General features: G+C 49.0%; 3 protein-coding genes, 1 long non-coding RNA gene and 1 other non-coding gene across 10 annotated transcripts in view; 4 read left to right on the forward strand and 1 right to left on the reverse strand.

Moving 5' to 3' along the window:
* Nucleotides 1–190: 190 nt before the first annotated feature.
* On the forward strand, nt 191–11527 carry UNC45B (unc-45 myosin chaperone B). Of its 3 annotated transcripts, none has more exons than XM_088066202.1 (21): nt 191–274; nt 1455–1538; nt 1663–1832; nt 2104–2140; nt 2421–2596; nt 3154–3243; nt 3695–3862; nt 4081–4249; nt 4513–4683; nt 5508–5679; nt 5905–6205; nt 6375–6469; nt 7119–7260; nt 7687–7827; nt 8017–8144; nt 8565–8631; nt 8960–9073; nt 9173–9288; nt 9627–9744; nt 9843–9998; nt 10727–11527. In XM_088066202.1, exons 3-21 carry the CDS (start codon nt 1671–1673, stop codon nt 10991–10993), a joined length of 2790 nt encoding a protein of 929 aa, XP_087922328.1. In that variant the 5' UTR covers nt 191–274; nt 1455–1538; nt 1663–1670; the 3' UTR covers nt 10994–11527. The 3 variants fall into 3 exon arrangements, with proteins under 3 accessions (XP_087922328.1, XP_087922329.1, XP_005525889.1); XM_088066203.1 differs by lacking the exon at nt 191–274 and adding an exon at nt 1146–1161; XM_005525832.3 differs by lacking the exon at nt 191–274 and adding an exon at nt 1293–1354.
* Nucleotides 11528–12768: 1241 nt separating this feature from the next.
* LOC148182640 (uncharacterized) lies at nt 12769–14359 on the forward strand. Its single transcript, XR_015774429.1, has 3 exons — nt 12769–12802; nt 13649–13744; nt 13953–14359. It is a non-coding gene; the product is annotated as an uncharacterized LOC148182640 (long non-coding RNA).
* Nucleotides 13396–13493, forward strand: LOC148182641 (Z30 small nucleolar RNA). Its single transcript, XR_015774467.1, has one exon. It is a non-coding gene; the product is annotated as a Z30 small nucleolar RNA (small nucleolar RNA).
* A 1535-nt stretch (nt 14360–15894) lies between the features above and the next one.
* PEX12 (peroxisomal biogenesis factor 12) lies at nt 15895–18757 on the reverse strand. Its single transcript, XM_005525833.3, has 3 exons — nt 18616–18757; nt 17688–18232; nt 15895–17020 (listed from the first exon to the last, which is right to left on the reverse strand). Exons 1-3 carry the CDS (start codon nt 18739–18741, stop codon nt 16621–16623), a joined length of 1071 nt encoding a protein of 356 aa, XP_005525890.2. The 5' UTR covers nt 18742–18757; the 3' UTR covers nt 15895–16620.
* Nucleotides 18758–18869: 112 nt separating this feature from the next.
* Nucleotides 18870–27114, forward strand: part of AP2B1 (adaptor related protein complex 2 subunit beta 1) — a 75191-nt gene continuing 66946 nt past the window's right edge. For 2 of the 4 annotated variants that reach the window (XM_014254992.2, XM_014254994.2), the window contains exons 1-3: nt 18870–18962; nt 23095–23152; nt 25113–25218. In XM_014254992.2, coding sequence (XP_014110467.1) covers nt 23116–23152; nt 25113–25218 — 143 coding nt within the window. In that variant the 5' untranslated portion in view covers nt 18870–18962; nt 23095–23115. The other 2 variants (XM_005525834.3, XM_088066116.1) reach the window with 2 other exon arrangements.

Raw genomic sequence — 27114 nt, forward strand, 5'->3', positions numbered from 1 at the left:
CTGCCTTGAGCAGCAGCAACAGCAGCATCCGACACGCTTTGATTTTTGTAGCTCAGTTTACCTGTAGTGGCAATGAACCTTTATTCTGGCTGGCTGCTGTATCCCACGAGTATTTCAGCCAGCTGAGCCCTGCCCAGTACCTAAATGTTGGAGTTCCTGGTGCGTTAATCCAGGTGAATGCTGGAAAAGCCGCTGCACTGAGTCTACCCAAGGCAGGGATGGCATCTTGCACTTTCCACAGCTGTCCCCGTGCCTTGGACCTATTCCCAGACAGGTAAAGATGTGGGAGCTGCTCGTGATGAAGCTGCCTGCAGCTGTGGTGTTGATGATTTGCTGTGAAGGGATTTACAAATGGAATCACTGCTTGCCAGGAATACCAGGGACCGGGCAGTGCTGCTGGTGGTGGGTGAATAAAACAGGCATGCACAGGGAAGTTCTGTGTTAAATCTTGCTATGTAATAGCCACAAGACACAACACAGATCACACAATTAAAGACAATGATATTTTTGCTCCTGGCGGTGTCTTGGTCAGCCCATGCTCTCCTCAGTCATTTCTCCATCCTGCCAGTCCCTGCTTTGCTTTATAGCTGGGGTGCTGGTAAGTACACAGGGGAAGGCAAGGCCTGCGTTTGGGGGAAGATAAACCAAAAAGCAGAATTCCTGAGTGTGACTGCTGGGGAACAGAATGGGTTGAAAAGCTCAGCTCTCTTGGAGCTCAGCGCTGCCCTGTCTCCTGGTGTCACTCAAATTGAGCCACTCATCACAGCACTTCCAGTGTGTTCCAGTCCAGACCTCTGTGCCAGCCCATGAATGACCAGGTGTGGGGCTGGTGGAAGCTCCAGGCAGGGGTGGGATTTCCAGCGGGATGGGCTCCCAAAGGCTCTGCAAGGAGGAGGAGGCAGCACTGGGTGTCAGTCAGCTTTCCATCCCAGGGAATTCTGGAAGGTGCTGGGCAGTGCTGCAGCTGCTGGCCTGGGGCCACTTGTCTCCAAGGCTCAGCTGTCTCATGCTTCCTTAAATAGAAAGGGAAAGGGGTCTGAGCACTGTGATAGGGGTCAGCCATCCCAGCCGTGGGCTTTTCTGGCACCAACCTCCCTTTTCCTGCTCCGCACACCCTTTGCAGCTCTGCAGGCAGAGAGGAGCTGGGATTTGCCATGGCAGGTGGGAGAGGATTCCCTGCTGCTGCAGAGGGCTGCTGCCTGCTTACAGCCAGGTGCCCCCCGAGCTGGCCCTGGCTCCCAGCCCTCCCCAGGCGTATAAAGCACGAGGGGACGAGGAGGGGACAGGCTGTGGTGACAGGTGACGCTGACAGGCAGCAGGAGCTGCCAGGTCCTGCCCAAACTTGGAATGGGAAGTGAGCTCTTTCCTGAGCCACACAGACTCTCCATAGTGCTGGCAGATTGCTTTAATTCTGTTTTTTGTCATTGTTTTCTTTTTGTTTTTTGACTCCTAAGGACCTTGATTGGTGGGAAAAGCTTCTGAGAAGTCACAGCCTTGAAGAGCCATTTAGGTCATTATTTTCAAAACTTTTCGGCCTGGTAAGCTGCTTTTATTAATGTGTGTTAATTATATGTGAGTCTCATGGTGGAACTCAGCTTGGGGGAGTAGGCAGACGACCGAGGCAGTTGAAAATGGGACACAAATTAATGTTTTTCCTTCAAGCTCTCCAGATGGAGGATCCCATCCAGCTGAAAGAGGAGGGCAATAAATATTTTCAGGCCAGTGACTATGAGAAAGCCCTTGAAAGCTACACTCAAGCCATAAAGCTGAACAAGGACAAGGCGCTGCAGGCGGTGCTGTACAGGAACAGGGCAGCCTGCTTCCTCAAAAAGGTGAGAAAAACTCCCCTAACCTGGGCAGTGCTCAAGGGGAGAAGAGCAGGAGGGCAGCCAAGGGCACTCACTGGCTGTGGACTGGGTGGTTTGTCCATTTATTGAATTGGGTCTTTCCAGCTGGTCTGAAATGAAATGTTCTGGGCTTGTGCTGGAGCTTTACTGGGAAGTCCCACTGGGAAATGGGAACAGAGAGGTCCCAGTGTCCATCAGCAATGGGGACATGCCCTGCTATTCCATGCTAACAAATCTCTCCTTTCTGGTTTCACAGGAGGAATATGCCAAGGCAGCCTCGGATGCATCTAGAGGTGAGGAGGGGTTATGAGGAGAGCTGGATGCACTTGCTCAGCCTGCTCTCACATCTGCTTTTGGGACACTGTGGCCTTATTCCTTGATGTCCACTAACACCCAAGTGCTGAGGCCACAAGGGAATTTCTGGAAGTTCAAGTGATGTTCCAATTCGGTGTGCTGGTGCAATCAGTGCTAATCAGGCACTGATTGATGCTAATAACAAAGCAAATCACAGTTTGCATAGGCCTTTTCCAAGCAGCAAGTTCTGATGCCTGGTGTTTTGGATTCCTTTCCCAGCTATTGACATCAATGCTTCAGATATCAAAGCTTTGTACCGGCGCAGCCAAGCCCTGGAAAAACTGGGGAAGTTAGACCAAGCATTCAAAGATGCTCAGAAATGTGCCACCCTTGAACCTCGCAACAAAAACTTCCAGGAGACCCTGAGGAGACTGGGTGCCAACATCCAGGAGAAGGTAAATGCCAGGGGAACAGCCCTGGATTCACAGACCAGGGGTGGGAAATCCTCGCTCTGGGTTACATCAATGGATTTTTGGTCATACTGGAAACTCGTGGCAGTATAGGGGGATAAATAGGCTCCATTGACTGGATGTTCATAACTCATGTGTGTAAATCTGAGGATTGGGTTGAATGGTGAAATTAAAAAGTGTGGAGGTTCCCTCCTGAGGCTGGCCTGGTCCTGAGTGTCTTGGAAAGATCTTGGCAAGGGACTGGAGCAGCTTTGGGTTGGGTCTGGAGGTTCCACATTGCTCTGGTTACCTTTACAGGGGTGCTGTGAAGAAATCTTTGCACTACTATGTACTGTGAAGTCTCAGAAATTAAGGTTTAGGTCTGGCTCTGCCTGAGCCCATGAGATGGGTAATGGATGCTGATTGCTGAGAAATTGTATCTCCTGTTATTCAGCTTCAATTGCCTGTGGTTTGAGGGGAGGGAGTATTCTTGAAGCGAAAAAGGAAAGTTGCTCCTCAGTTTTCTCCTCCTGATGATCTGTGCTCTCTCTCTCTTGGCACAGCTGCGCATTCAGTTCTCCACAGACTCGAGGGTGCAGAAGATGTTTGAGATCCTGCTGGATGAGAACAGTGACAAAGAAAAGCGAGAAAAGGTGAGAACCGCCCTGGACTTGGCAAAATGGCTGTTTGATGTCAGAGGCTGTACCAGGGAGCAGAACCCTGCGTTCCCTTCCCCACCTCCCCTGAAAGGAGGATGAGGGAAGGAGCTGGGAGGTGAACTGCACTCAGAGAGAGGGAAAATCACCCCTGTGCCGAGAGAAGGTGGTCCAACCTCCCAAAATTCCAAAGGTGGGATCAGCCTGGACTTCTGCTCAGGTCCATCTTTGCCACTTTCCAGATGTTTCCTCCAAGCAGTGACCCACTCTTCTTGGGCAGAGCAGAGCTGATTCCTAAATGCACTTGGATAAACCGTCTGGTGGGGTCTGAGCTGATCTGCTGCATCTGTCAGGAGATGGCTCCCACCAGAATCTCCCAGAGCTGCATGGAGATGTTCTGGAGGCTGGGCTGTGCCACTGATCCCTGGTTCTTCTGCCTCCCACCTAGGCTGCAAACAACCTCATAGTCCTGGGGCGGGAGGAAGCAGGTGCCGAGAGGATTTTCCAGAATAACGGGGTCAACTTGCTGCTGCAGCTGATAGAAACCAAAAATCCTGAGCTGATCCTGGCAGCCGTGAGGACACTTTCAGGAATGTGCACAGGACATAAGGCTCGGGTAAGGAGAGGCTGCTTAGACTGCTATTGCCTTTTGCACCTGGGGGGTGGGAAATTGAAAGAGTTTGTGTTGTTTGTGAGCAGCAGGAGAAGAACTCTGACTTGTGCTGATTCAGGATTCACTGAGGAAAATAGTTTCTTTGTCCCACCTGAGCCTAGAGGACACGGGGAGGAAAGGCCTTTGCTAACACCATCCTGCTCTCTCCTTCATGGGGCCAGGCCACTGCCATTCTCCATTACCTGGGCATCGACAGCATTTGCATGTGGATGTCGGTGGACAATGAAGAAATCTCCCTGGCTGTCTGCAACCTCCTGCAGACCATCACCGACTGCCTGCTGGACCAGGGGAAGGAGGAGCACCACGGCAAGGAGGAGGCTCTAGTGCTAGGTAACAGCTCTCCATTCCTGCTGCCTGCAGGAGGAGTGGGGCTCTGCTCCTGGGATTCCACCTTATTCCTTCTTCTTTGCTGGAGTGGGGACTTCACCCTTCAGCTGTACAGGAGGACAACCTGCACACAGCTCTTGTCCTCATGGATAGCTTAAATACTTCTGTTCCAGCCACACAATGGCTTTGAATGGGTTTGATTGAGCTCATCTGCTTTAAGAGGTAATTTCTTGTAACTGGCTGCTGCTTGTTTTGCTTCTGTGTAGACACTAAGAAGGATTTGAGGATGATCACGATGCGTTTGCTGGATATGCTGGTCAGTAAGAAAGTGTCTGGGCAAGGCCGAGACCGAGCCCTCAACCTTCTCAACAAGAACATACCAAGGAAGGACCTGAAAGACCATGACAACAGCAGGAGCATCTTTGTCATCGACAATGGTCAGTCCTTGCCCGCCATCCTGTTCTGATTTGGGAGATGTGGAGCTGTGTGTTCTTGCCTGAATACCTGTAGAACTGGTCCTTCCTATAAAATAAATCCTCTCTGGCTTTTTTTGGTGCATGCAAGCCCGGAGCAAAGTTAGACTTACTAGCAGGAAATAGTACTTAGAGAAAATCAACCGTGTATGAGAGCAAGAATTTTTGAGTTTCTAAAGGACTCTAATATCTCTGGTTAGTTTTCTCCAATGTATTTGCTAATGTTAGGAGGATTTGGCTTGGATAAATCGTCTGGTTCAGACAGGATGAGATGAGCACCCTCCTGGGCTTGGTGGACCCATAAACTGATCAATTCTAACACTGGGCAAGGGTGAGGAATATGTGCTTTTATAGTAATTCCAATGCATGTGTGTGTTGCCATTTTGATGGAAGTCATTTAATAATAATTCAGCAAGAGGAGAGTTAAGTCATCCAGAATCACTTGAAAGTGGCTGAGTTTTCCTCAGTCAGAGCCTCTAGCCTTGGAGGTCAGTAGGTTTAATGTCTCCTGGCAGAAATAACAGATCCAGCCAGGGGTTCAGTTTTGTTTATCTGACTTAGAGAACTGGAAAAAAGCCTGATGCTGCAAACCTGTAATCTCACCAGCAGAAGCTCCTCCCCAGCAAATATCTGAGTGTCTTTTTTGCTTAAAACTTATGTGATAAGGCTGCAAAATAACTGAAAACCATCCAAGCTGGCTATTCCACAGCAAGAAAGTAACAAATGGTATCTTGAGTTTTGCACGGACCCTCTCCCCTCTGACAGCCATATCACTCCATCATTTCCAGGCTTAAAAAAGATTCTGAAAGTGGTGGGCCAGATTCCTGAGATGCCTGACTGCCTGCCACTGACAGAGAACACCCAGCTGACTGCCTCTGTCCTCCTAAATAAGCTCTATGATGACCTGCGCTGCGACCCAGAGCGCGACAACTACCGGCTGATCTGCGAGGAGTACATCAAGTGAGTCAGGGGTGAGCTGGCCCAGAGGGCAGGAGCAGGGGCTCTTGAGGGTGAGATCGGGTACTTAAAGTCCACTTGTGTTCAGAACTGGAGCTCTGGGAGGTTCTGACTTGCTTGAGATCCTGCTGGATCACAGCTTTGCAGGAATTTGCACTCCCAAATGCCCGATGTGATTCATTCCCTCCCCACTGCTGTTCTATACCCTACTCCTTCTATCCCATGCAGGAGCAAAATTGACCCACAAGACATGGATAAGACGCTCCATGCTGTCCAGATTGTGTCTGGCGTTCTGCAAGGGCCCTTTGACTTGGGCAACAAGCTGCTTGGCATGAAGGGAGTGATGGAGATGATGGTTGCCCTGTGTGGGTCTGAGAGGGAGATTGACCAGCTGGTGGCTGTGGAAGCCCTCATCCACGCTTCCACCAAACTGAGCCGAGCCACCTTCATCATCACCAACGGGGTGACGCTCCTGAAGGAGATCTACAAGAAGACCAAGAATGAGAAGATCAAAATCCGTGCTCTGGTGGTAAGGATGCAGCCCCGCCTCTGTTGCCAGCCACACTTGGCAGCTTAATCACAGACTTGGGAGAGGAGGGAGGTTCTGGGAATGAGAGATGGGCTTGGGCTGTTTTGGGGCAGCAACACAAGAGGATTGATGAGCCTTTCTTGCTGGTATGTCCTTTTTGTCCTTTCAGGGTCTCTGCAAGCTGGGCTCAGCAGGAGGCACAGACTATGGCCTGCGGCAGTTTGCTGAGGGCTCCACAGAGAAGTTAGCCAAGCAGTGCCGAAAGTGAGCGGCTTCACTTCTTCCTTCAGTTATTCCAACCTTTGCAAAGTACAATATGTTCCTCTCCCACGAGACCCTGCCCACACGTTGCCTTCGTTTCCTGTGCTGCCTGCCAGCTGACAGTGCCCCCAGAGCCATTCTTTCACCGGGACGTGAAGCAGCCACGTGTTCCTCCTGCCTCAATATCCAGAGGAGCCTTCTCCCTCCCTCACTGCCCATGGGAGACACCAGACCCGGTGTCTCCCTCCTTGCCAGAGTGGCACAGCCTAATTAATCCTTACCCTGAATAAACACAAGTCCCCACTGAAGGTGAATTTGCCAGGTGGAGTAACCAAGGCAGTGGGATCAGGAAGTGACTGAATGGGTGGTCATTCCTGCAGGCATCTCATGTTTCGTGGGATGGAAAAGGCAAAGCAATGCTGAGTAGCTGTCCTGGTCTGTCATTGTCTGCAGCATTTAGATCCCACTGGTTGGGCCATGAGAGGAAGGTCATGTCTCAAAGGGAAGCATCCCCAGTCTGAGGAGCTGCAGCAGACCCTGAGGACATACTTGGGCCTGAATCAGCCTCAGTATCTGTTTTTCCTCCCTCTTTTTCCAGATGAGTTAGTTCTGGCTCCTGAGATAGAAATGGGAGTGTTTTTCTCTCTTCCAGGTGGTTGTGCAACACCAGCATTGATGCTCGCACCAGGAAATGGGCTGTGGAAGGGCTCTCGTACCTCACCCTCGATGCAGATGTGAAAGATGACTTTGTTGAAGACGAGCCAGCCCTGAAGGCTATGTTTGATTTAGCCAAGGTCTATCTCCTCTCCTTGTTCCCTCATTCCTTTGGTAGCATCAAGTTCTCCCACTCTACTCTGTGCCCCAGTCAGAAGGAGCTGTGACCCCAAACCCCCAGCTCTGATTCAGGAGAACTTCAGTTTTGCCTGTGACCCAGAGAAATCTCAGGGCTGCTCTTCTCCCTAGGCTGAGGGAGGTTGCATGTACCTTCACTGTCAGCAACTGCAAGGAAACCAAAGGCACCAAGGTGTTGACAGGACCTGATGATGTCCAACATCTTGTCTGACCATGAAAACTTTTGGTTTTCCCTGCCATGGGCTATGAAGTTTGGGATAAAGCTAAGAACATTTCCACTAGTGCAAAACACCATCATGGCAGTCCAACCTGTGTCCAGCATGCTGTGCCCTCCTCACCCTCACACAAGCTTTTATTTTCCTGTGCAGGCAAGCGACAAGACAATCTTGTATTCTGTGGCTTCTGCGCTGGTGAACTGTACCAACAGCTACGACACCAAGGAGCTGGTCCCAGAGCTGGTGCAGCTGGCAAAATTCTCCAAGCAGCACGTGCCTGAGGAGCATCCAAAGGTGGGTTGTGTCCAGCTGGAGATGCTGTTCAGAAAGACTTTTCTTGGGTGCATCCATTGTCACAGACTTCAGGTCTCCAGTCTGCAGACTGAAATTGCTTTGCTCTCCAACCAGGCTGGGCTGTTAGGTGGCTGGATGGCAGAATGGCAGCTGCTAAGGGCTAATCCTTTCCCAATGTTTCCTCCTCAGGACAAGAAGGATTTTGTGGTGAAGCGGGTGAAGCGGTTGCTGAAGGCTGGGGTTGTCTCTGCCTTGGCCTGCATGGTGAAGGCTGACAGTGCCATTTTGACAGACCAGAGCAAGGAGCTCATTGCCAGGTGCCTTCACTGTAGTCCTGGGAGCTGGGAGTGCTGGGCAGCCCCTGTGCCGTGGGGATGGACACCTGGGGTGGGGCATTCTGCCCGTGGGGGAGTGTGTGAAGCAAAGATTTAAAACCAAAGGTTTGTTCAGCAGCATCATAAAAATCCATGTTCTGACCTTCAAGCTGCCTTGCTGGAATGCATTTTTGAGTTCTCTGTATCGGTTCTGGCTGGAATAGAGTTCATTTTACAGACCTGGAAACTTCTTACTCTGCCATTTGCTGCTTCCTCATAGAGTGCTGTGCACACAGGGTTAAGCACCTGGAATTTACCAGGTGGCTCTGGCACTCCTGCACAACCTCAACCCCTGTTCTATGAGGGCTGTTGGCTGCTGTTGTCCTGCCTGGCTGTTTCACTGAGTGTTCTGTGCCCCTGCAGGGTGTTTCTTGCCTTGTGTGAAGACCCCAAGGACCGTGGGACCATTGTGGCTCAAGGTGGTGGGAAGGTGATTACTTTTATGTTCAGAGTTGCTGCTGTGCTGTTAATGTCTGCTGGGAGCCTGGGGTGTGTCTCTGGGGAGGGACAGTGACAGAAGAGCACAAGTTGACCCCCCCCAGGCCATACTGACACTGCAGTCCCATGTCTGCAAGGCTCCAAAGAAGTGGTGTTCTTGGAATGACTGTGTGAGCTACAAGCTCTGGCGTGGTGCCTATTCAGGAACAAAACCAAGACATCACAGAGAGCTATGAGATATTTTTAACTTGTTTTAGTCTGTTAAGGCAATCCTGTAAATGTTTTAAGAACACCGAATGCTTTTTCCTGTGCATGTCCAGGCCCTGATACCTCTGGCTGTGGAAGGCACAGACATTGGCAAGATAAAGGCTTCTCATGCTCTGGCAAAAATCGCTGCTATCTCCAATCCAGACATTGCATTCCCAGGGGAGAGGGTAAGTTTGAAAATACAAAACAAAACAAAACAAACCCAACAAAAGCACTGATACTTTCTTTAGCAAATGAAAATTGCTAATACAGGCACTCTCTTCCAGGTGTATGAGGTGGTGAGGCCCCTCGTCAGCCTGCTGAACACAGAGAGAGATGGCCTCCAGAACTATGAGGCTCTGTTAGGTCTCACAAACTTTTCAGGGAGAAGTGATAAACTCAGGTGAGCTTTACTGCTTTTTAACCTTCCTTCTTCCCCAGGAGTGAATGTGAGTTACTTGTTGGACTATGAAGACTGGTCAATTTGAGCTACCTTTGGCAGACCTACAAACGTCTCAGAGCTAACAGATTAATGAAATAGGAATAAAAGAGTGGCATATTTTCCTCTAGAAACAGCAAAGACATGAAGGACTTCATCTGCATTAGACAGGGAATGAGCCGTGTCATGAGTTCCAGAGCTGCAGACACTGATTTGTTTCAAGGCCTTCCCTGCAGTTAATATTTGATAAGCTGGTTACTGCTTGACCTCCAATGTGGGGTTTTTACTGCTCTTTGACACAGGTTGAAGATAGTCAAAGAGAAGGCCCTGCCAGATATCGAAAACTACATGTTTGAGAACCACGACCAACTTCGACAGGCAGCCACAGAGTGCATGTGCAACTTGGTGGTCAACAAGGAGGTAACCCCTGGGCACGTCCAACCTGACTGTGTGCACCTGCCCCTGTGAGGAGCAGTCCCTAATTGTGTTACCTCTGGGCATCTCTGGGGGATTTTTAGGTTCAGGAGCGGTTTGTGGCTGATGGCAATGACCGGCTGAAGTTGGTGGTGTTGCTGTGTGGTGAGGATGATGAGAAGGTTCAGGTTGCAGCAGCAGGAGCCCTGGCCATGCTTACAGCAGCGCAAAAGAAAATCTGCTCGAAGATGACTCAAGTGGTAAGACCATCACTCTGATTGTGGGCAGTGTGGATGTACCCTGCAAGGGTCCTGGCTCAGACATGCAAAAGTCTCTCCAAAGGAATATGCAATTTACTAGTTCAGTGTTGAGGAACCTAGAGAAGCTGGGACCTGGGTGTGCATGCTTTTAGTCCATTTTAATAAATAACCTGAAATCCAAATCTTGTTCCACCCAGAAATGAGAAGAGCTTGATCGATAACTTACTGAGCTTTAGAGATCCCAAGGGATGTCCCTTCCCTGCACAGATCTGTAGACCCTGAGAACCCAGATCCATGGCTGAGTGTCTGAAGAGCTGTGGTTGAGAGCTCCTGAACCCTATTTTGTTGCACACGATTGGATACTGGAGCTTGTTAAGATAAAAATGATTAATCATGTCAAAAGAGAAGCTCAGAATATTGGGGTGGGGCAGTCATCTGGTCCTGGTCATCTCAGCTGTGTCAAGACTCTGGTCAGATTCTTTTTAGAGAGATTATGCAGCAGCCTGAATATGAAACATGTTCCGTGTTGTCCCAGTGCTGTGAAAGATTCTGACTCAAGCGTAAGAAAAATTAGGTTTAAACGTTTGGAGTCAGGTTTCCTTAGTTAAAAAATTAAATAACCCTAAGTGATATAAGTACTGTTCTTCCTACTGCTGAAGGAAGCAGAAGTCATGCTCTAGGTTGAGGTATTCTTCAAGCAGTACTAATGATCTCTCTTTCCCTTCCAGACCACCCAGTGGCTTGAAATCCTGCAGAGGCTCTGCTTGCATGACAACATGGAGGTCCAGCACCGAGGACTGGTCATTGCTTTCAACCTAATCAGCGCTGACAAAGAGCTGGCAAAGAAGCTGGTGGAATCAGAGCTCCTGGAGATCCTGACCTACATCGGGAAGCAGGAGGATCACCCCAAGAAGCAGCACATCATTAGTGTGGCACGGGATTGTCTCACCAAGTGCATGGATTATGAGCTGATCAAACCTCTCTCTCAGGCGTGAGGGAATGAAAAGCACCAAAAAAGGCTGAGTGTGGGGGAAGAAATGGAGAAATATGGAAAAGTGAGAGCCATGAGGAGAAATCTAGTGCCATTTTCAAGGCACTGAATAGTTTGGGGGCAGCTTTGGAGGATCATAAGCTGTATGAGGAAAAGGAGGGAATTTGCTTGCGAAATTTGGGAAGTGTCCATCTGAGTAATTCCCAGGTGGTGTAAAACCTTTCTCTGCCCCCACTCAGCTGAAAATGATGAAAGCTTCAAGGCCCAGCTGTAAAAGGGTTGGTTTTGTTGGAGATGTGTCAGGAGGCTGTTGGAAGGAAGCTGAAAAAGCTGAAATCGCTTCTGGATCCATCTCCAGCTCCTGGTACTTCTGGAATTGCCAGCAATGGTGGAACAGGGAGGGTTAAGTGCCTTCTATCCTGTAGTCAGAAAATAGGATTTTGTGTGCTTTTTTTCTTCATTTATCGGAAGTTGTGTGGCAAAGTGTGAGGATGGTGGATGAACTCTTAATAAATTCAGTACTTTGTTCCATGTGGAATTCCTGTTCTGATTTTATTAAGCAAAAGGAAAATTTAAGGGAAGTCTCACTTGCAGTCTTGCATCACACCTGGAAAAATGGAGTAATTGGTAGCACAGGCTGAATTTTCACTCCTTACAAACCATCCAGTGCTCCCAAATGCAGCAGAGTCACCACAAAGATGTCACACCAAGGCACAGGGAATGTTGAAAATATCCCATTTATGAAAAAAAAAAAAAAAACAGAATGAGAAGCAACCCACCAGTGGGTCATCATGTTAAACTTCATTACATCAATATTTTCATTCAAGCACAGATTCTTAATGCAGGCTTTGGACAACACAAAAATCACAGACTTCCTTTAGTTCTTGGGGGAAAGTCCCTAAGCATGTAATAAATATAATTTTACTAAATAATAATTTAAATATTAATTCAAACACATTAAAATATTGCTGATCATACTAAATATTAGTAATATTCACAATAGGCATAGCATGATGAGATGTTGAGGTTTGAGGTTATGAAAGGAACTATGAGGATAGTCTTTTCTTGCATGTTAAGGGAAAAAAAACTGAAAATGCCTCTAGTGTCTTGAATTTGGAAAAGATTAAAAATTTTAAGCTAATAGGTTTGGTAATCTAAAGGCAATTTTATTTGGATGGTGATTCCAGCTGTATTCAATGAATGTAAGCACATTCAGTTAAATAGCTGGTGCTTTATAATCACAGCAGGATAAAATATCAGGCTGTTTTTCTAAACTGAGAGAGCCACATTCCGTGCTGGGAAATATGGTTTGTTTTCTACCAGCCTTCAATTTTTGATACCCATTTTTAGGGATTTTGAATCTGGCTTTCGAAAGTACTTTACATTAACTCTCTACATGTTTGCCTAACCAGCATCTCTGACATCAAGACAAAATGCCATTGGTACTGAAGGGCACTTTCTCCCACTAAAGCTTCTCTTTACAGCAATGGGTTTTACTGACTGTTGCTGAAGCCGAGAGGGGAAATAACTTCTGTAAAAGACATTTATGGGCATTTCTTTTAGCTAGACACGGGCAGAACATCCATTTTACACTAACAGGGGCCATCGCCTCCCTCAGCCCCCCTCAGGCTTCCTCAGGGCGGGAAACGCTCGCACCGCCCCCAGTTCCTCTAACGCGCCTTCCTATTGGCTCCTGCCGGCCCCACCGGCAGAGCCGCGCGCTGTGATTGGTTGTTACCAGTGGATGGGTGGAACGAAGCAGGCGGCTCCGCCCCGGCACGGCCGGGCCTGCGGGAGCGGAGCGGCGTGAGGGGTACGGGACATGGGGCACCGGGGCTGGGCAGGGGGATCCAGGGAGTGCGGGACCGCGGTGGGGCAGCGGAGGGCTCGGAGTGTGAGGGGACGCGGAGGGGGCTGGATGAGGAGGGTGAACGCGTCCGAGGTGTAGGGCATATGGTGTTTACTGAGTTGCGGGGAGGATATCTGTGAGCTCGGGGGATGTGAGGCTGGGGTAGGGCAGCTACGGGCAGAGGAACTGGGGACTGAGGAGCTGCAGAGACCTGATGGGGAGGATACAGGGAAGGAGATGGGAAAAGAGGACAGATTTGTGGCATGACGGGAGGGATCCAGACAGGCCTCTGGAGCCTTGGGAAGACACTGACTGCAGCAGCATTTATAGGTATGACACGCTTTTTTCCTCTTGGGTTTGCCTAGTCCTGGCTCTCCTGACCTTGGAACGCCAGTTTGTGAGCTGTGTTCCGCAGCTCCTGCTCGGCTGTAGAAGGGATGTCACCTCCGCCCCTGTGCTGCCCTGCTCCACGTGCTTCATCCTCCTAGGGAGGAGGAAACCTCCCAGCCCCTCGCTTGGGAGCAGGCTCCTTACTGAAGGCAAATAGATTTGCCCAGAAGCAATGATGAGCGAAGTATAGTCTGAACTGGTATTGCAGAGACTCCGTGTCTCTGCTCTGACCAGGGCATGATCACCTAATCTTCTCTCTGAGCTACTCTAGGCTAAGCTCGTCTCTAGGGAACAGCTTTGCTGTTCTTGAAACTTGGATGCACCCTAAAAAAGAAAATACTAAGATTTTTTAGCAATTTGTTTTAATGGCAGATAAACAATTATTGATTTGAAAAGTAACCCAAATACTTGTTGCTGCAGCTTTACTGTGAGCTTGCAGTCCTGGGGGATTTGGGTTTTCTCCTGCGTGCTCCATGGATCATCAAACTCAAGATACTCTGCCACTGTGTCTCCTGTGTAAGTGCATTGCAGACTCTGAGCTGTCTGTCCTGTAGAAGCTCATTAGCAGTTTATTCAGCTGTATTCTCATTTAGTGATTGCCAGCAGGGAGCCAGGAGTTTTTCTTAAATATTTTTGATGAAGTGCAACCCCTATGGGGTTGAGGGAAGGGCCCAAGAAAAGAGATGGGGCTATTCTCTCATGCAGTTTTTTTGTTCTTTTCCAGGTCCTGATGACATCTTTATATTGATTTCTCTCTTCCTGTGGAGAAGGAAGCATCTACGGGGAATATATACCTAGGAATATGTTAGAGTTGTTTTCCCTTAACAGGAGAAGCCACTTTGTTTCTGTTACGGAAGTTGCAAAACCTCGTTTGCTTCATGCTCTAATTTTTGAAGACTGCCTAGATGAGCTGTGAATGTGCCTTAGGTTCACTAAAGAATTTTTGAAAGACTTTCGAAGTCTTGGCAGCAGGATACCGAACAACTCCAATGCTGCTGTTAATGTTGATGAAATTGTACTGAGCAACACCAAAGCATCCTGAGGGCATGTGATGTACATGACTCTATAGAAATCACAAATTAGTATGCAAGTCCAAAGGTTGGTTTAATAAAGTTGGTGCTCCCTGAAAAACTTTTCTTGTCAATCTTTATTCCATTGTGGTTTTAAGAAAATGGTTAAAAAGCAGATAAATGGGAATTTTTCTATAACCCAAATTGGGTTTGTAGTTTGTTTTAGAGCAAGAAACTTGACAAATGAGCATTTATTTGGCTGCTAAGGACAGGAGGTTTCGAAGGAGTCAGATCCAAGTTGGCATCCTGCAGCCATCCCCAGAACACACAAAATGTGCCAGGTAATTGCTGAGCCTGTCACTGTGCTGGGTTTGGTGCTTGTTACTCAGCTAAGCTTTAAAGGGCAGTTTATTGTGTAAAAGTCATTACAGCTGCTCAGAACTGGGAGGCTTTGATGTGGGCGGTTCTCTGCAGGTCTTGGAGCTGGCTAAATCCAAGTTTGGCAGGGACAGGGTGTTGTGCAGGAGTGGAAAGCAGCCAGGGCCTGGCAGGCAGACATCTGGTGGGCATTTTGGGGAGAAAAGAGGGATTAATCCTGGAAGAAGGAGCTGTAGAGGCCCTGGAGCAGCGTGGGATAAGGTAACTTGTGTGTTAGTGAATCCTGCATTGAGGGATGAAACTCCCCAAGAGCACTGCAGTGCTGGGGGTGAGTGTCCCACGCCTGCCCAGCTTCTCCCTGAGCAGCAGAAAAATAGTATAGGAAGGATAACAGGAAAATAAACTTATCCTGAGAAGGAATCATCAGTCAAATGCTTATTTATGAGTTGGTGCACCGGAGTCACCAGGACATTAACAAAAAGTAAAAATTGTTTAGAACCTCAGAAAATCTCGCACTCCAATGTGATCTGTGTGTTCTTACTGGCTCTCTGAAGGAAGAGAAGTATCTTCATGGATCCTATAGCTACTGGAGAAGAGAGAAATGAGACAGTTTCTCTTATTATTCCATAGTGGTAAAGTAGAAGGGTCAGGGATACAGAGATAATAAAGCATCAGGAACAGATCTCATTTATTAGGTGTTTTGGGGAGATTCAAATTACTGCATTTCCCCACATTATTCAATAACCTTGCTCTCTTGCTTACTGGTGAAGGAGGATATTGGAGATTCTTATCTTCTGAAACAGAGCTAAGTGGAGGGAAAATGAGACACCTGGCTCAGTGGATTAAACGTTAGAAGGTGTCTCTTAATCTGGAAAGAGCAGAGTGGGGTCCTGTACTTTGTGCAGCAAACTTTGCTCGTGTTCTCCAAGCACTGTCACCGTGATATCTGGAGCACTGCTGCTCCCTAGAGTCAGAAAAACAACCTTCCATCCTGAAAAATCAGGTGTCAAACAGGAGCCAACCATGTCACACAGGTTTTCTTTCCTCCTGTGTTCAGTGGAAGGATGTTTTGTTCTGATATGAATGTTCTACATGGCTGGGGCTGGAATAATTGCAATGTAATGCTTGGACATTAAAGATCCTCAGCCTACAAAATGCTAATCTTACATCTACTATCATCATGTGGAAAGGTGAAAGCAGCCTTAGTGTTGTCTCTCTTATGTAATTAGAACCCCCAGAGGAGGAAAATGTTTTTCCAATAACCAGAAAAGAATTAAATTAGGTTCTCAATCAGAATTTTGCTTTATAAAAGCAGATAATAATGAATGCAAAGACTTATTTAACAATAAACCACTCTCATCAGCTGGCAGTTTTTTAATCTGTTTTGTCATTTTCTCTCTTGTGCAGAAAATGTCACATTCCTCTTGTCCATGATTGACTTTAAAGAGTCAAAAGTCTTAATTTAGAACCGTTGATGGGAATTAGGAGGGTGATGTTCTCAATTCTTCCTCAATTCTGAGGTGAAGAGCCTGAAAATGCAGGAGACTGAAGAGCAGAGGTTTAAGCCCATCTCCACTTTTGACAAAGCCAGAGCTCACCCTGAGCAGCACGAGGACCTGGGAAGATGCCCAGGGAGGAAAAACCTGCCTGGAGAATTTCCCTACCTCTTTAATTTGCTGGCTCATGCCCTCAAGCAGGACCAGTGCTGGTCTTTGATCCTCACATCTGCATTCCTCTTACCCAAATCAATGTTTCCTCCCTTTCAGCTGGTCTTTTAAGGCATTTCTGTACTGGCTGTCAGGCTGGGGCTGTGTGATCCCTCTGCAACTGCCAGGGTGTTTGAACAGCTTATCAACAAAGGGCAGAGCCTTGCCACAATGTGCAAAGGCAGCAAAGCTGATGAACCACCGAGTTCAAAGGCGCTGTGGAGCTCACCGATGAGCACGGCGGTCTGAAGCTTTCCATGGGATGTAGAAAGAAGTGCTGGATGCTCCTGGGAGCCTTTCAGCTCTCAGGGGAGTAGAGTTTGACCAGGTGCTGCAGTTCTGTGGCATAGCCTGTGACCGGGCAGCGCTGGTGAGCCTTCACGTAGCCGTAGGCGCAGCGATAGCAGAACACGAAGCCGGACGTGGCCAGGGCCGTGGCGTTCACGCGGACCTTGCGGCACAGAGGGCACACGGTCTTCAGGCTGGGCAGGAGAGCTGAGCTGGGCTCGTGCTCCAGGTGCACGGGGGGTGGGGGCGTGGGGAGCGCTGTCAGGGACTTGATGGTCTCCTGGTTTTCCGAGGAGTACCACCAGTCCAGGAACTGGAGGAAGAACACGCTGACGGACAGGCCGGTGGACAGGGAGAAGGCAATGCCACCCAGGGCTCTCCTCAGGGCTGACTGCACTCGTGAGGTAAAGCTGGAGCAGAGAGAAGCAGGGAAAGATGGTTACTACTGCACATTTACCCACCTAGAAACCGTGGGGAAAAGCCCTTGGGGAGTGACTGCTTCACACAGCTCCTACATGCTAAGTTAGTTGGTGAGCATGCCCCATGTTTGCACTTATTAGGATGTTTCAGATTCTTTTTTTATTTTAAGGAAGATCCAAATCCTGATTTTTTCAGAAGTCTTAATCAGAAGAATTTGGATTAGAGGATCCTGGACCACAGAGTGTTTCACTCCTGGATCACCATTTCACAGGGTATTCAGTGTGACCATGACTAGCTGCTGCTTAGGAAAATCAAATAAATATGTTTCAATTCTTTCAGAAATGTTGCTGCAACTGCTGCCTCTCCTTTGCTGGAAAAGTGCAGGGTAAAGGCTTGATGAACAGGAAGAAGGCTTGCATGCCCAAAAACACCCCCAAACTCTGAAATTTTATTACCACAAAATCATTTCAAACTAATCCCTGCTACTGGTTTCTTTATTTTCACTCACAATGCACCCTTTTGGAGCACATATTCTCAGAGTGAACTTTCATCTTGAATTTTTGGGGAACAAGGCACTTTTACTTGCAGCATCACCTCTAAATTTACACACCCACGGAACCCCCTGGAGAGCAACAGCTAAGCCAGGTTCTGCCATACCTGTGTGTTTCACTTGAGGTAGTTTCAGCCCATTTCTTCTCCAGGGCCTGGATATCCTCTGCAGTCAGTCTGACCAGGCGGACACCAGCCAGCTTCAGCATGGGGGAATGATGCTCAGCCTTGCCCAGGATGTAGCCCAGTTGCTGGATAAGAAACCAGCCCTCCCAGGTCATGTTTACGTAGGGGTAGGCAGCTAGAAAGGCTCTGTAGAAGCGCTTCCAGGATGATGAGGGAGGGTGGATGGAGTACTCATCCTCTTCTCTCAGGCTGGACACCAGTTTCTCCAGCTTTCCCTTCAGGTAAGGAACCAGAACCAGCAGGAGCAGAGACTTCCAGTGATGCCTCTTTGGCAGGCCAAGTGTGGCCAGAGATTGTTGTTTGCCATCTCCCATGGGGATCCTCTTCAAGCTATAGAAGTTCTCAGAGAAGGATGCGCTGCACCTGGCCAGGTAGTGCTGCTGGAGCAGCAGATCCAGAAGGACGTAGATCTCATCAAACCAGTGCCAGACGAAACCATATCGGGCAGGATTAGACTCAGCAAGCACCTGTTGCGAAAGGGACATGAAACGGGAGAAATCAGAGTGGTTTGGGTTGGAAAGAGCATAAAAAATCATCTGGATCCAGCCCCTGCCGTGAGCAGGGACACCTTTTATTATGCCAGGCTGCTCCAAGCCCCATCCAGCCTGGATTTTAACACTCTCAGGGATGGGGCTTCTCCTGGCAACCTGTGCCGGGGCCTCCTCACCCTCACAGGGAAGGACCTGAAAGCCGAACTAAATTATAAATTACAGCAGCTATAAACGACGCCGCCTCTAATCCTCAGCGCAAGCCAGGTGGCTCACAACTGTCTCGCTGCCTGGGAGTACGGCCGGAGTTACAGGCCAGCCGCCTCTCCTCTCCCTTCACCCGCGGCCCGCCTCGCCCTCACCTTGACCAGGTGCTGCAAGGCGGGTTTCACGGCGGCCATCAAGCTGTCCTGGGCCACGGCCTCGAACACGGACGGCCGGTCCCCGCCGGCCGGGGCGGCCGTGAGGTGCGCGCCCACCTCCGCCATGACACCGCCGCTCCGCCCCGCCGCCAGGGGGCGCCTCCTCCCCGTCCCGTCGGGTGCCGCTCCGCTCCGCCCCCCGGAAGCGCGGGCTGCCGGCGCTCCGCCCGCTGCCGCCGCTCTATGGTGGCGGGGCGCGGCCGCTCTGGGCGGGGGAGGGTTCGATCTCGCTGCTCGCGAGTCCGCCCGGCCCCTCCGCTTCCGGTTCCGCCGCCGCCCCCGCAGCGGTGAGTCCGGTCCGTGAGTGGGGCCGGGGCTGAGGGCACCGGGGGAGGTGGGGGGGGCGCCGGGAGGGGATACGGGGAGGGGGTGAGGGGCACTGGAGGGGGACGCGGAGGGGGGGCGGCGATAGGGTGGGGAGGGATACTGGTGGAGAATTGGGAGGGGCTGGGGGGGTGCCTGGAGGGGATATTGGGAGCGGTGAGGGCAGTGGTGGGGGGGTGACATAGGGTGGGGAGGGGTGGTGGGAGGAGGTGTGAGGTACTGGGGGGGTACTGGGATAGGGCGGGGAGAGATGCTGGTTAGGGAGGGGCTGGAGGGTGATGGGAGGGCCCTGGGAGGGGATGGTGGGGGGATTGGCATAGGGTGGGAAGGGACACCTGGGTTAGGGTGGGAAGGGGCACTGGGGGGTGGGTACTGGGGGGAGGTGGGTGATCCTGGGAGAGGGAATTGGAATGAGGTGGAAGAGTCGCTGGTGAGGCACTGGGAGTGGCTCTGGTGATGTACTGGAAGAGGATGGGGGGCCACTGGGAGGATTGGGCAGGTGGTTGCAGAGAAGCTGGAGGGGCAAGAGTGAGGAGTGGGATCAGTGGGCCCTGGGGTGAAGTGGAGCTGCTGGGGATGGGGCTTGGTGGGATGGGAATGAGCACAGTAAGCTACCGGGATCCTGGTGGGAGCAGGCAGGGATAAGGACTGGGTGCTGGCAGAGGGACTGGTGGGCACTGCTGGGACTGGGAGTGCTGGGGAGGGGAGCTGGGATTTGTGGGGAGTGCTCCTGTGACTGGGGGTACTGGGAGAGATCTGGGGAATGGTGCTGAGGGGGAAGGGCTGGTGGGCAGGGGGCTTGTGGGGAGGTACTGGGATGCCAGTCTGGGATGTGGGTCGGTGCTGGGAGTCCTGCAGGAGATGTGGGATGGGCTGGCAGCAAAGCTGGGATGGGGCTTCCACAGAATGGGGAGGTGATATGGAGGAGCAGGTGGAATGGGGACCACCAAGGGGGTGTTTGGTTTGCCAGCACGAGTTCGGGGCTGGAGGCACAGCTCTCCCTCTGCCATCCACATTCCACTGTTGTGTTTATCTTCCTGGTTCTCCAGTGGCTCTGGGCCACACCTGGGTTGTGCAGCTCCTTGAAAGGCTTTCCAGGAAGAATGGGAGGCACCACTTACACTGGAGTTAAACCAGGGATCACTTGAGAGATTTAGGGATTGATGGTTTCAATGTCCAGGAGCTTAGGTCAATCCCAAAGCCCTTAAACCTGCCACCCTCCTGTGTGGGGTCAGTGCTGGGGACCGGGTCAGGCTGACTGGAGTCATGTGTGGGGTCAAGCAGGTGTTGGTCAGACCCAGGGTCAGGTTTTCTGTGTGGTTTTGGGCTGAGGAGGCTTATCTTGCTTTGGTTCAGTCTACATTGAAAGGTTAAGTTTGTAGCGTTTAGCATTGCTGGAGCTTTCTGGAGCAATTCTTCTTTTTCATCTCTTCTTGTTTGCTGGGGTTGGATCAGGAGGAGCCTTTTGCTGTCAGCTTTGTGCACCTCTTACCTGCTTCCATCTCAGCAACTGCTGGGCACAGAAAATAGTGAGGAGGGGGCAGTCTAAAGTAGATTTTTCTTCAGAAAATACAAGACTGTTCATGGTTCTAATTTACCTTGGCTCTCATTGGTTTAGATTTGTGTACAAGGAGCTGGCATTTTCTGCAGTCACACAAACAGCAGTGTTTTAAATATCTGTTCTGGTTCCATTTGCTGTAAAGCATGCTGAGATGGTTAGTGATGAGATAATACCCAGTGCTGCTGGCAGGCTGTCTCTGAACAGTGTGCAAAGCAAGCTCTGACACACATGAAGCAGCAGTCTGTGTGCTTGTGAGAAAAGGAGCTTTATCCTGTGCTGCACTTGGAATAGGGCAGTTTGGTTATTGACCTAAGTCAGCTCTCATTTACATCTGTCAAAGGAGGCTGGAGAGGCATGAGCTGTGCTTGGCCCTGTCTGTGTGTTTCTAGGATTCTTCATGTTTCCAAGTATATGAAAGGAGAAAACACAATCTGAAAGGAAAACAACAAAAAACCCTGCACTTGGGGTTTAATGACCATCTCTGGAATTCAGCAGGGTGCTTTCCTCTCCGTGTGTAGCTTTGTGCAGCTGGGCTGATGTTTATGGTGTTTGGGTAGGGGTTTTTTTCCCCACCCTCGATTTTCTCTCTAATCTGCTGCTCTGGCCCCAGTTAAAGCTGTATTAGAGCAGCTCAGTTGAGATGTGACCCTGGATGACAAATCCCCACATAATGCAAACAAAGAACATCGAGGCCACATTCAGTGCTTTTTGCATGGCACTGTGCCAAATAGTCTGGCAGAGAAAAACATTTTAAGTCCTCCTTTTAAGCTGAGCTCAAACCTGAAGGACTCTGTCAGCAGTAACATTGCAGCTGAGCACAGACTCTGATTTTAATTACAAAACAAGCTCCACAGCAGCCTCTGCTTTTGGGGGGTGGGGGCTGTGAGATTTTTGTTCATAAAATTGCACTCGTTGTGGCTCATGTGGCTTTCCCAACCCAGCCTCTGTTTTGGAAGGAGGTTAAACCTCATCTGCATGAGGAATGTGTTTCCAGAGTTGTCTCCAGGCTTGGCAGGAGCAGAAAGGGAGAGAAATCAAACCAAACCCAGTAATTCAGTCTAATTGGATGAGGTGGAAACCAGACAGGCACAGGGCAGGCAGCAGCTCCAGGAAACTGGGAAAAGCAACAGGTTGATCCTCATCCAGATGTTTGGCAATTGGACAGGATGACCCCACGAGAAAGGGGTGGAAATTGGGGCATTACCCCTCAGCAGCTGCTGGGAATTCAACTGCTGGGGTGTTAAACTGATCCAGGTGGATGGGGGAAAAGGGAATGGTGATGGCATTGGGGTTGGTGAAGGGATGAAGTAGGCAGGGGTTAAAGAACAGCGATGTGATTGCACTGCTGGGCAGTCCTGGAGTTCAAAGCTGTGCTGGTCCTTTTGTTGCTGAGCCAGCAAGACCTGCAGGGCTTAGAGGCAAGATAGGCAGCATTTAGGGAACAGATGATTTACTGCTTTGCTGGCAGCCCTTAAGGTCATGGAAGGATGTGTAAGAAAAGGGGAATTGGGGCAAAAAAAATGGAAAAAGGAGGAAAGAAATGATAAAATCCTTTTTGAGATGGTTTTAAGGTCATAGTTCCTAGCAGTGATACAGACTTTCATTAAAAGCAGCAAAACTGCCCATTCCTCTGCTTGTTGTGAAAATTGTTTCACATTTGTCACAGAGCTAGCAATTGTAAGAATAAAATTATGGATATCCACATATGTTTAGGCAATCCCTGTATTCCAAGGCATTAATTTAGTTCTGTGGAGCAAGAGAAGTGCTGGTGAGACCACTCTCGTGGCTCTGCTGACCACTTGCTGATCCAACAGCATTTTTTCATCCTGTCCATAAAATTAAAAAAAAAATAAAAAAAAAGCAGCACTGAAATAATGAGCTTTGTGTATGTGTCTCAGAGGTGGGATGTCAGATCTTGGCAGAGAAATATTTCAATTTCAAGCTTGAGAGAACTGAAAAGTAATGTTTTTTCTTTACAGAAAAAAACCACTGTTTTGCATCTGCTGGGAACAAAAGGAGGGAAAGGAATGAAAGGCCTGGGGGTGGGTGTTGCAAGTGGGGTTAATTGTGCCTTCCATCAAGATGCAGCACAGGCAGATATCGTTAGGGGGAGATGACAGTTTCCTTTGTCTGAAACATGGACTTCTCACTGCCAGGCGAGACACTGGATGTGCTTTTCCTTGGAAAATGAATCTGTGTACCCAGGAAAGCCAGCTGCAGAGCACACCAGCATCTGCTGGTTATAAGGAGTTCCAAAAATGCCTTTTGCCTGCTGAGAAGGAGAATTTAGGAAGCTGGGCTGAGCACCACTGCTGTGTTTTTACCAAGCCTTTTAAATCACTGGCTTTGCCAAGTAATGCCAGCAGCAGGTGCAGGATGAAGATTGGGGAACTCGTGCCTGTGGATGTGAAGCTTTTGCTTCCTCCTTCACTCACCAACCGTCCTTGCTCCGAGTTCCTGCCTCACAAACTGGCTGTTGCCACCAAACAACATTTGGAGCTGACTTGTTCTTTTTTTATTCTTCATATTCTCAGGTGTTTTAAGGAGCTGGAACCATGACGGACTCCAAATACTTCACGACCAATAAAAAAGGTTGGTGTTGAGCTGGTGCAGTGGATTGGAGGTGGTGGGTGGCTATTTTTACCCAGCTTTTTTAACTGCATGCAGGAGAACTTGTGTTTTCCTGGTAGCTCTGTCCTTGTTTCTCTCTTCTTAATCATCCAGGGAGAAACTTTCAAAGTAGGTCACATGGTGACAAAAGACAAAACTGGGATATTATACGTTTTTATGATGCACAAAATGACCCAAATTGCTCCTCTTTCAAGGATCAGAAAGCAAAACATTGGGATTTGAGTGCAGATCTGGCCAGAGACAAAGTTTTGGTTATGGGCTAACAAGTGCCAGACTAAGGATGGTTGTCAATTTGGGCATCACAGGATTAAGTTGATGTGAAGAATTTAATATTTTGGATATATACATCAAGCAAACATAATGGGTTTTCCTGCTGCCATTTTCTCCAAAGCTGCAGGTGCTCTGTTTGACTTTCCTCTGCCTTTTCTGCAGGTGTGGTGGTTACCTTACCTCAGGACAAACTGCTGCCCTTAAAAATGGGATGCCTGGAAAGGCTCTTTGGGATTATTTTACTCATTCAGCTGTTTCAGAGCAGGGCTTGTTCTGCTGAGACTGTCCCAGGCAGATTTTCTGACCTGTTCTTGAACACATTGTTGCTGAGTGCAATTTAAGCCCGATTGTTCTCCAGCAGATGTGGAAACTGGTTTGCATTAACCTCCCCTTTGCAAAATGGCTGAGTGCTCCCTCTGAATGCCTGCCAGAGAAAAAACCCACATTGTTGATCTATTTATGTGTCATTAAGCTTCACAATGAGCTCATAAATGAAGCTAATGCAGTTGGCATCTTTCGAAGGAGCAGCTCAGAAAGTTGAGAGCTAAAGGCAGCTTTTTGTGGGCTGGCTGCAGGGAGCCAGTCTGGGCTGGGTGAGAGCTGGAGCCGGCTCAGCTCCGCTCCAGGGCACGAGCTGTGGGTGAGTAATGCCAGGCTCTTCCTCAGGCAGGAGGGATGACGAGTGGTCTCTGCACTGCAGCAGCTTCCCTTCTTTTTTGGAGTCCCTGGCAGTCTCTCTGTGTCAGATTTTAATTAGTGCTGCTGCTCTGAGCAAGAGTAGGAATGGAAAGTTGGTGCTAGAATTTTGTCGGGGATATTTTGGTATTTGTAACGTGTGCTGAGGCTGTGGCTCCCAGTGGGAACACTGCTGGCTGTCCTTCCTGAGGAAAGCTTTCTGTCTGTGGGGAGCATTATCTTTCTTATACCACTGGCTTTGTCTGGAACAGGCCTGATAAACAGCCTTTTGCACATGTTGCTTTATTTTATAAACTTGACTGCCACTTTGGTCACCCAGCCTGAACTGGCTTTCTACACCGTCATATCTGGAAAAATTAATGCTGTGGAAAAGGCTGCTTTGTGAGCCTTGAAATCCAGGCAGGCTGTGTTACATGCAGGTTTTGTTAATGGTAGCTCTGTCTTTTTAGCTTTTTTCCACTGGACTAAACACATGCTGTCCTGTTTCAGGAACCAGAGCATTTGGGCTCCACTCCAACTTTCTCAGGAAGAAGGCAACGATGAGCAAAACTTAAAAGTCTGGGCAAAATTCCTAGCTTGGTTTGTTTCTTGCAGGCACGAATCTGGCATCTCCAAGCAGCTTTTCGTGCTGGTTATATAATGGTTGCCTCAGAGAAACAGACACTCCAGGGATGTGATTTGGTGTCCGGGAGGTGGGAGAGCTGCCACACGCAGTATGGTTCTTGTTTGTGGCATTTTCCTCTGCAAGGTGTAGTCATATCAGTCCCTTGAGTGTTGCAGCTTTGTTTTTCAGTGAACCATGTTCTCCACAAGGTCTGACAGCTTCCAAGCGCTGCTGAACCAGTTTTATGGCAATAACAGGCCAAGAAAGCAAAAATTCACTCTTGAATTATCCCTAAAACAAGACCTTTTTCTTCTCCTGAGAGGTGCAATCTGTTTTTTTGTCTCATCCCAGGAGAGATTTTTGAACTGAAGGCTGAACTCAACAATGAAAAGAAAGAGAAGAGGAAAGAAGCTGTAAAGAAAGTTATTGCAGCCATGACCGTGGGGAAGGATGTCAGGTAAAAGCAGCTTGTACCTGTGGCAGCTCAAGTTTTCCTGGGACTCAGTGTGGTGACAGATGTCCATGGAACAGCTCCTTGGCACCTTGGTGAGGATGGCTGTGTCCTTGCCTGTGCTGTGCCTGAGTCACAGGTTTCTCAAACTCCTTGCTGTCACTGAAAGCAAGAGAAACAACTGTTTTCAGTGTGGGTTTAGCTCAGTGCCAAGAGCCCTTTTTATTTAAAACATACCCAGAATTCAGCCATTTTGTATGTCACTTCAGGTGATATTTTCTTGCTGCTTGCTGTCCTGGATTTTAGTGTTACAAAGTTTTTCTTAGTCTTATCTGGCACAGCATAAATTTAAGCTGCGTTTTAAAATGGGTGATTTAAAAACTGAACCTGTGTCTTACTGCAGCTAAAGGACACTGGCGTTTACTGTCCCCAATACTGTTTTCTGAGAGAATCAGAAAAACCTCTTTGAGTGAATGCTTTCTCCCTCCCAGCTTCTGTTCCTGGAGCCTAGAGAGTCAGTAATTCTGGACTCACTGCAGCGTGGTCTGTTGCCACGGAAATCAATATAAGGTTGCAAATTCAGCATCATGACTTCATCACAGAATGAAGGAACATATAAACTGAAAGGGAAAAAAACCCTAATCTTTTAGCAGCATTTACCCTTCACCTTTAAGATCCACACAGCAAACCTAGATGCTCCAGAATCTTTGTGTTACTTCCTGTGTTATTCTGCAGTGCTGCTTACAGATGGCTGTTTGACATTTGAGTGAAACCCAGCTTATCAGTGTTTAAGCTTCTAATCACTCTGGACTTTGCTAGTCTGAAATTTGGCAGCTTCTTCATAAGTGTCCTGCATGACCAAAATATTTTAAAGCAATTTTTTTTCCTCTTGTGGGTTCATTTCCAGGCCCAGCATGGTAGAATATTCTTGCTTGGTGAACTCCCCAGTTAAAACACATTTAGGAAATGGCATTAGTTTTCACTTCCTCCTATGTTAAAGCCATAGAAGAGGTTAAATTATTATTATAAATGCCATTGCAAACTGCTTTGAAAGGGAAGGTGACCTTTCATTAAACAACAGGGTGCTTAAAGTGGAACTGCAGTTTTTCTGGCTTCCTTGATATTGTTACTGTCCCCTTTGCATGCTATGCAACCTCTGTTTTTTATTTTTTGGGTGGGGGTGTGGATCTGGTGGAGGGCAGGAGTGCTCTGCAGAGGGATCTGGACAGGCTGAGCCCAAGGGTTGAGGCCAGTGGTGTGAGGTCCTGCACTTGGGTCACAGCAACCTATGGAACACTCCAGGCATGGGGAAGAGCAGCTGGAAAGATGGAAAAGGACCTAGGGGTGCTGGTCAGCTGTGGCTGAACATGAGCTGCTGTGTGCCCAGGTGGCCAAGAGGGCCAATGGCACCTGGCCTGTATCAAGTAGGTCGTGTAGCAGGACCAGGGCAGTGATTGTCCCTCTGTGCTGAGCACTGGTGAGGCCACACCTCAAATCCTGGGGTCACTTTGGGGCCCCTCATGACAAGGAGAACATTGAGGGGCTGGAGCATGTCCAGAGGAGGGAATGGGCTGGGGCACAGGTCTGATGAGGAGCAGCTGGGGGGGCTCAGTCTGGAGAAAAGGAGGTTCAGGGGGACCTTCTCCCTCTCTGAACTCCCTGACAGGAGGGTGTAGTTTGGGCTCAGTCCCTTCTCCAAGCTGACAAGTTACAGGATGACAGGAAATAACCTCAAGTTGTGCCAGGGAGCTTCAGATGGGATTGTAGCAGGTTACCCTGGGCAGTGGTACCATCCCTGGAAGAATTTTAGGTGTTTAACTGTGGCACTTGGGGACATGGCTGTGGCAGTGCTGCGGGAACTGCTGCCATTTCCTAACCTAAACAATTCTCTGATTCCATCCT

The sequence above is a fragment of the Pseudopodoces humilis genome, chromosome 23 (genome assembly GCF_049639895.1).
Source record: "Pseudopodoces humilis isolate 2021_Gansu_Grassland_sample_001 chromosome 23, ASM4963989v1, whole genome shotgun sequence".
NCBI classification, from domain to species: domain Eukaryota; kingdom Metazoa; phylum Chordata; class Aves; order Passeriformes; family Paridae; genus Pseudopodoces; species Pseudopodoces humilis.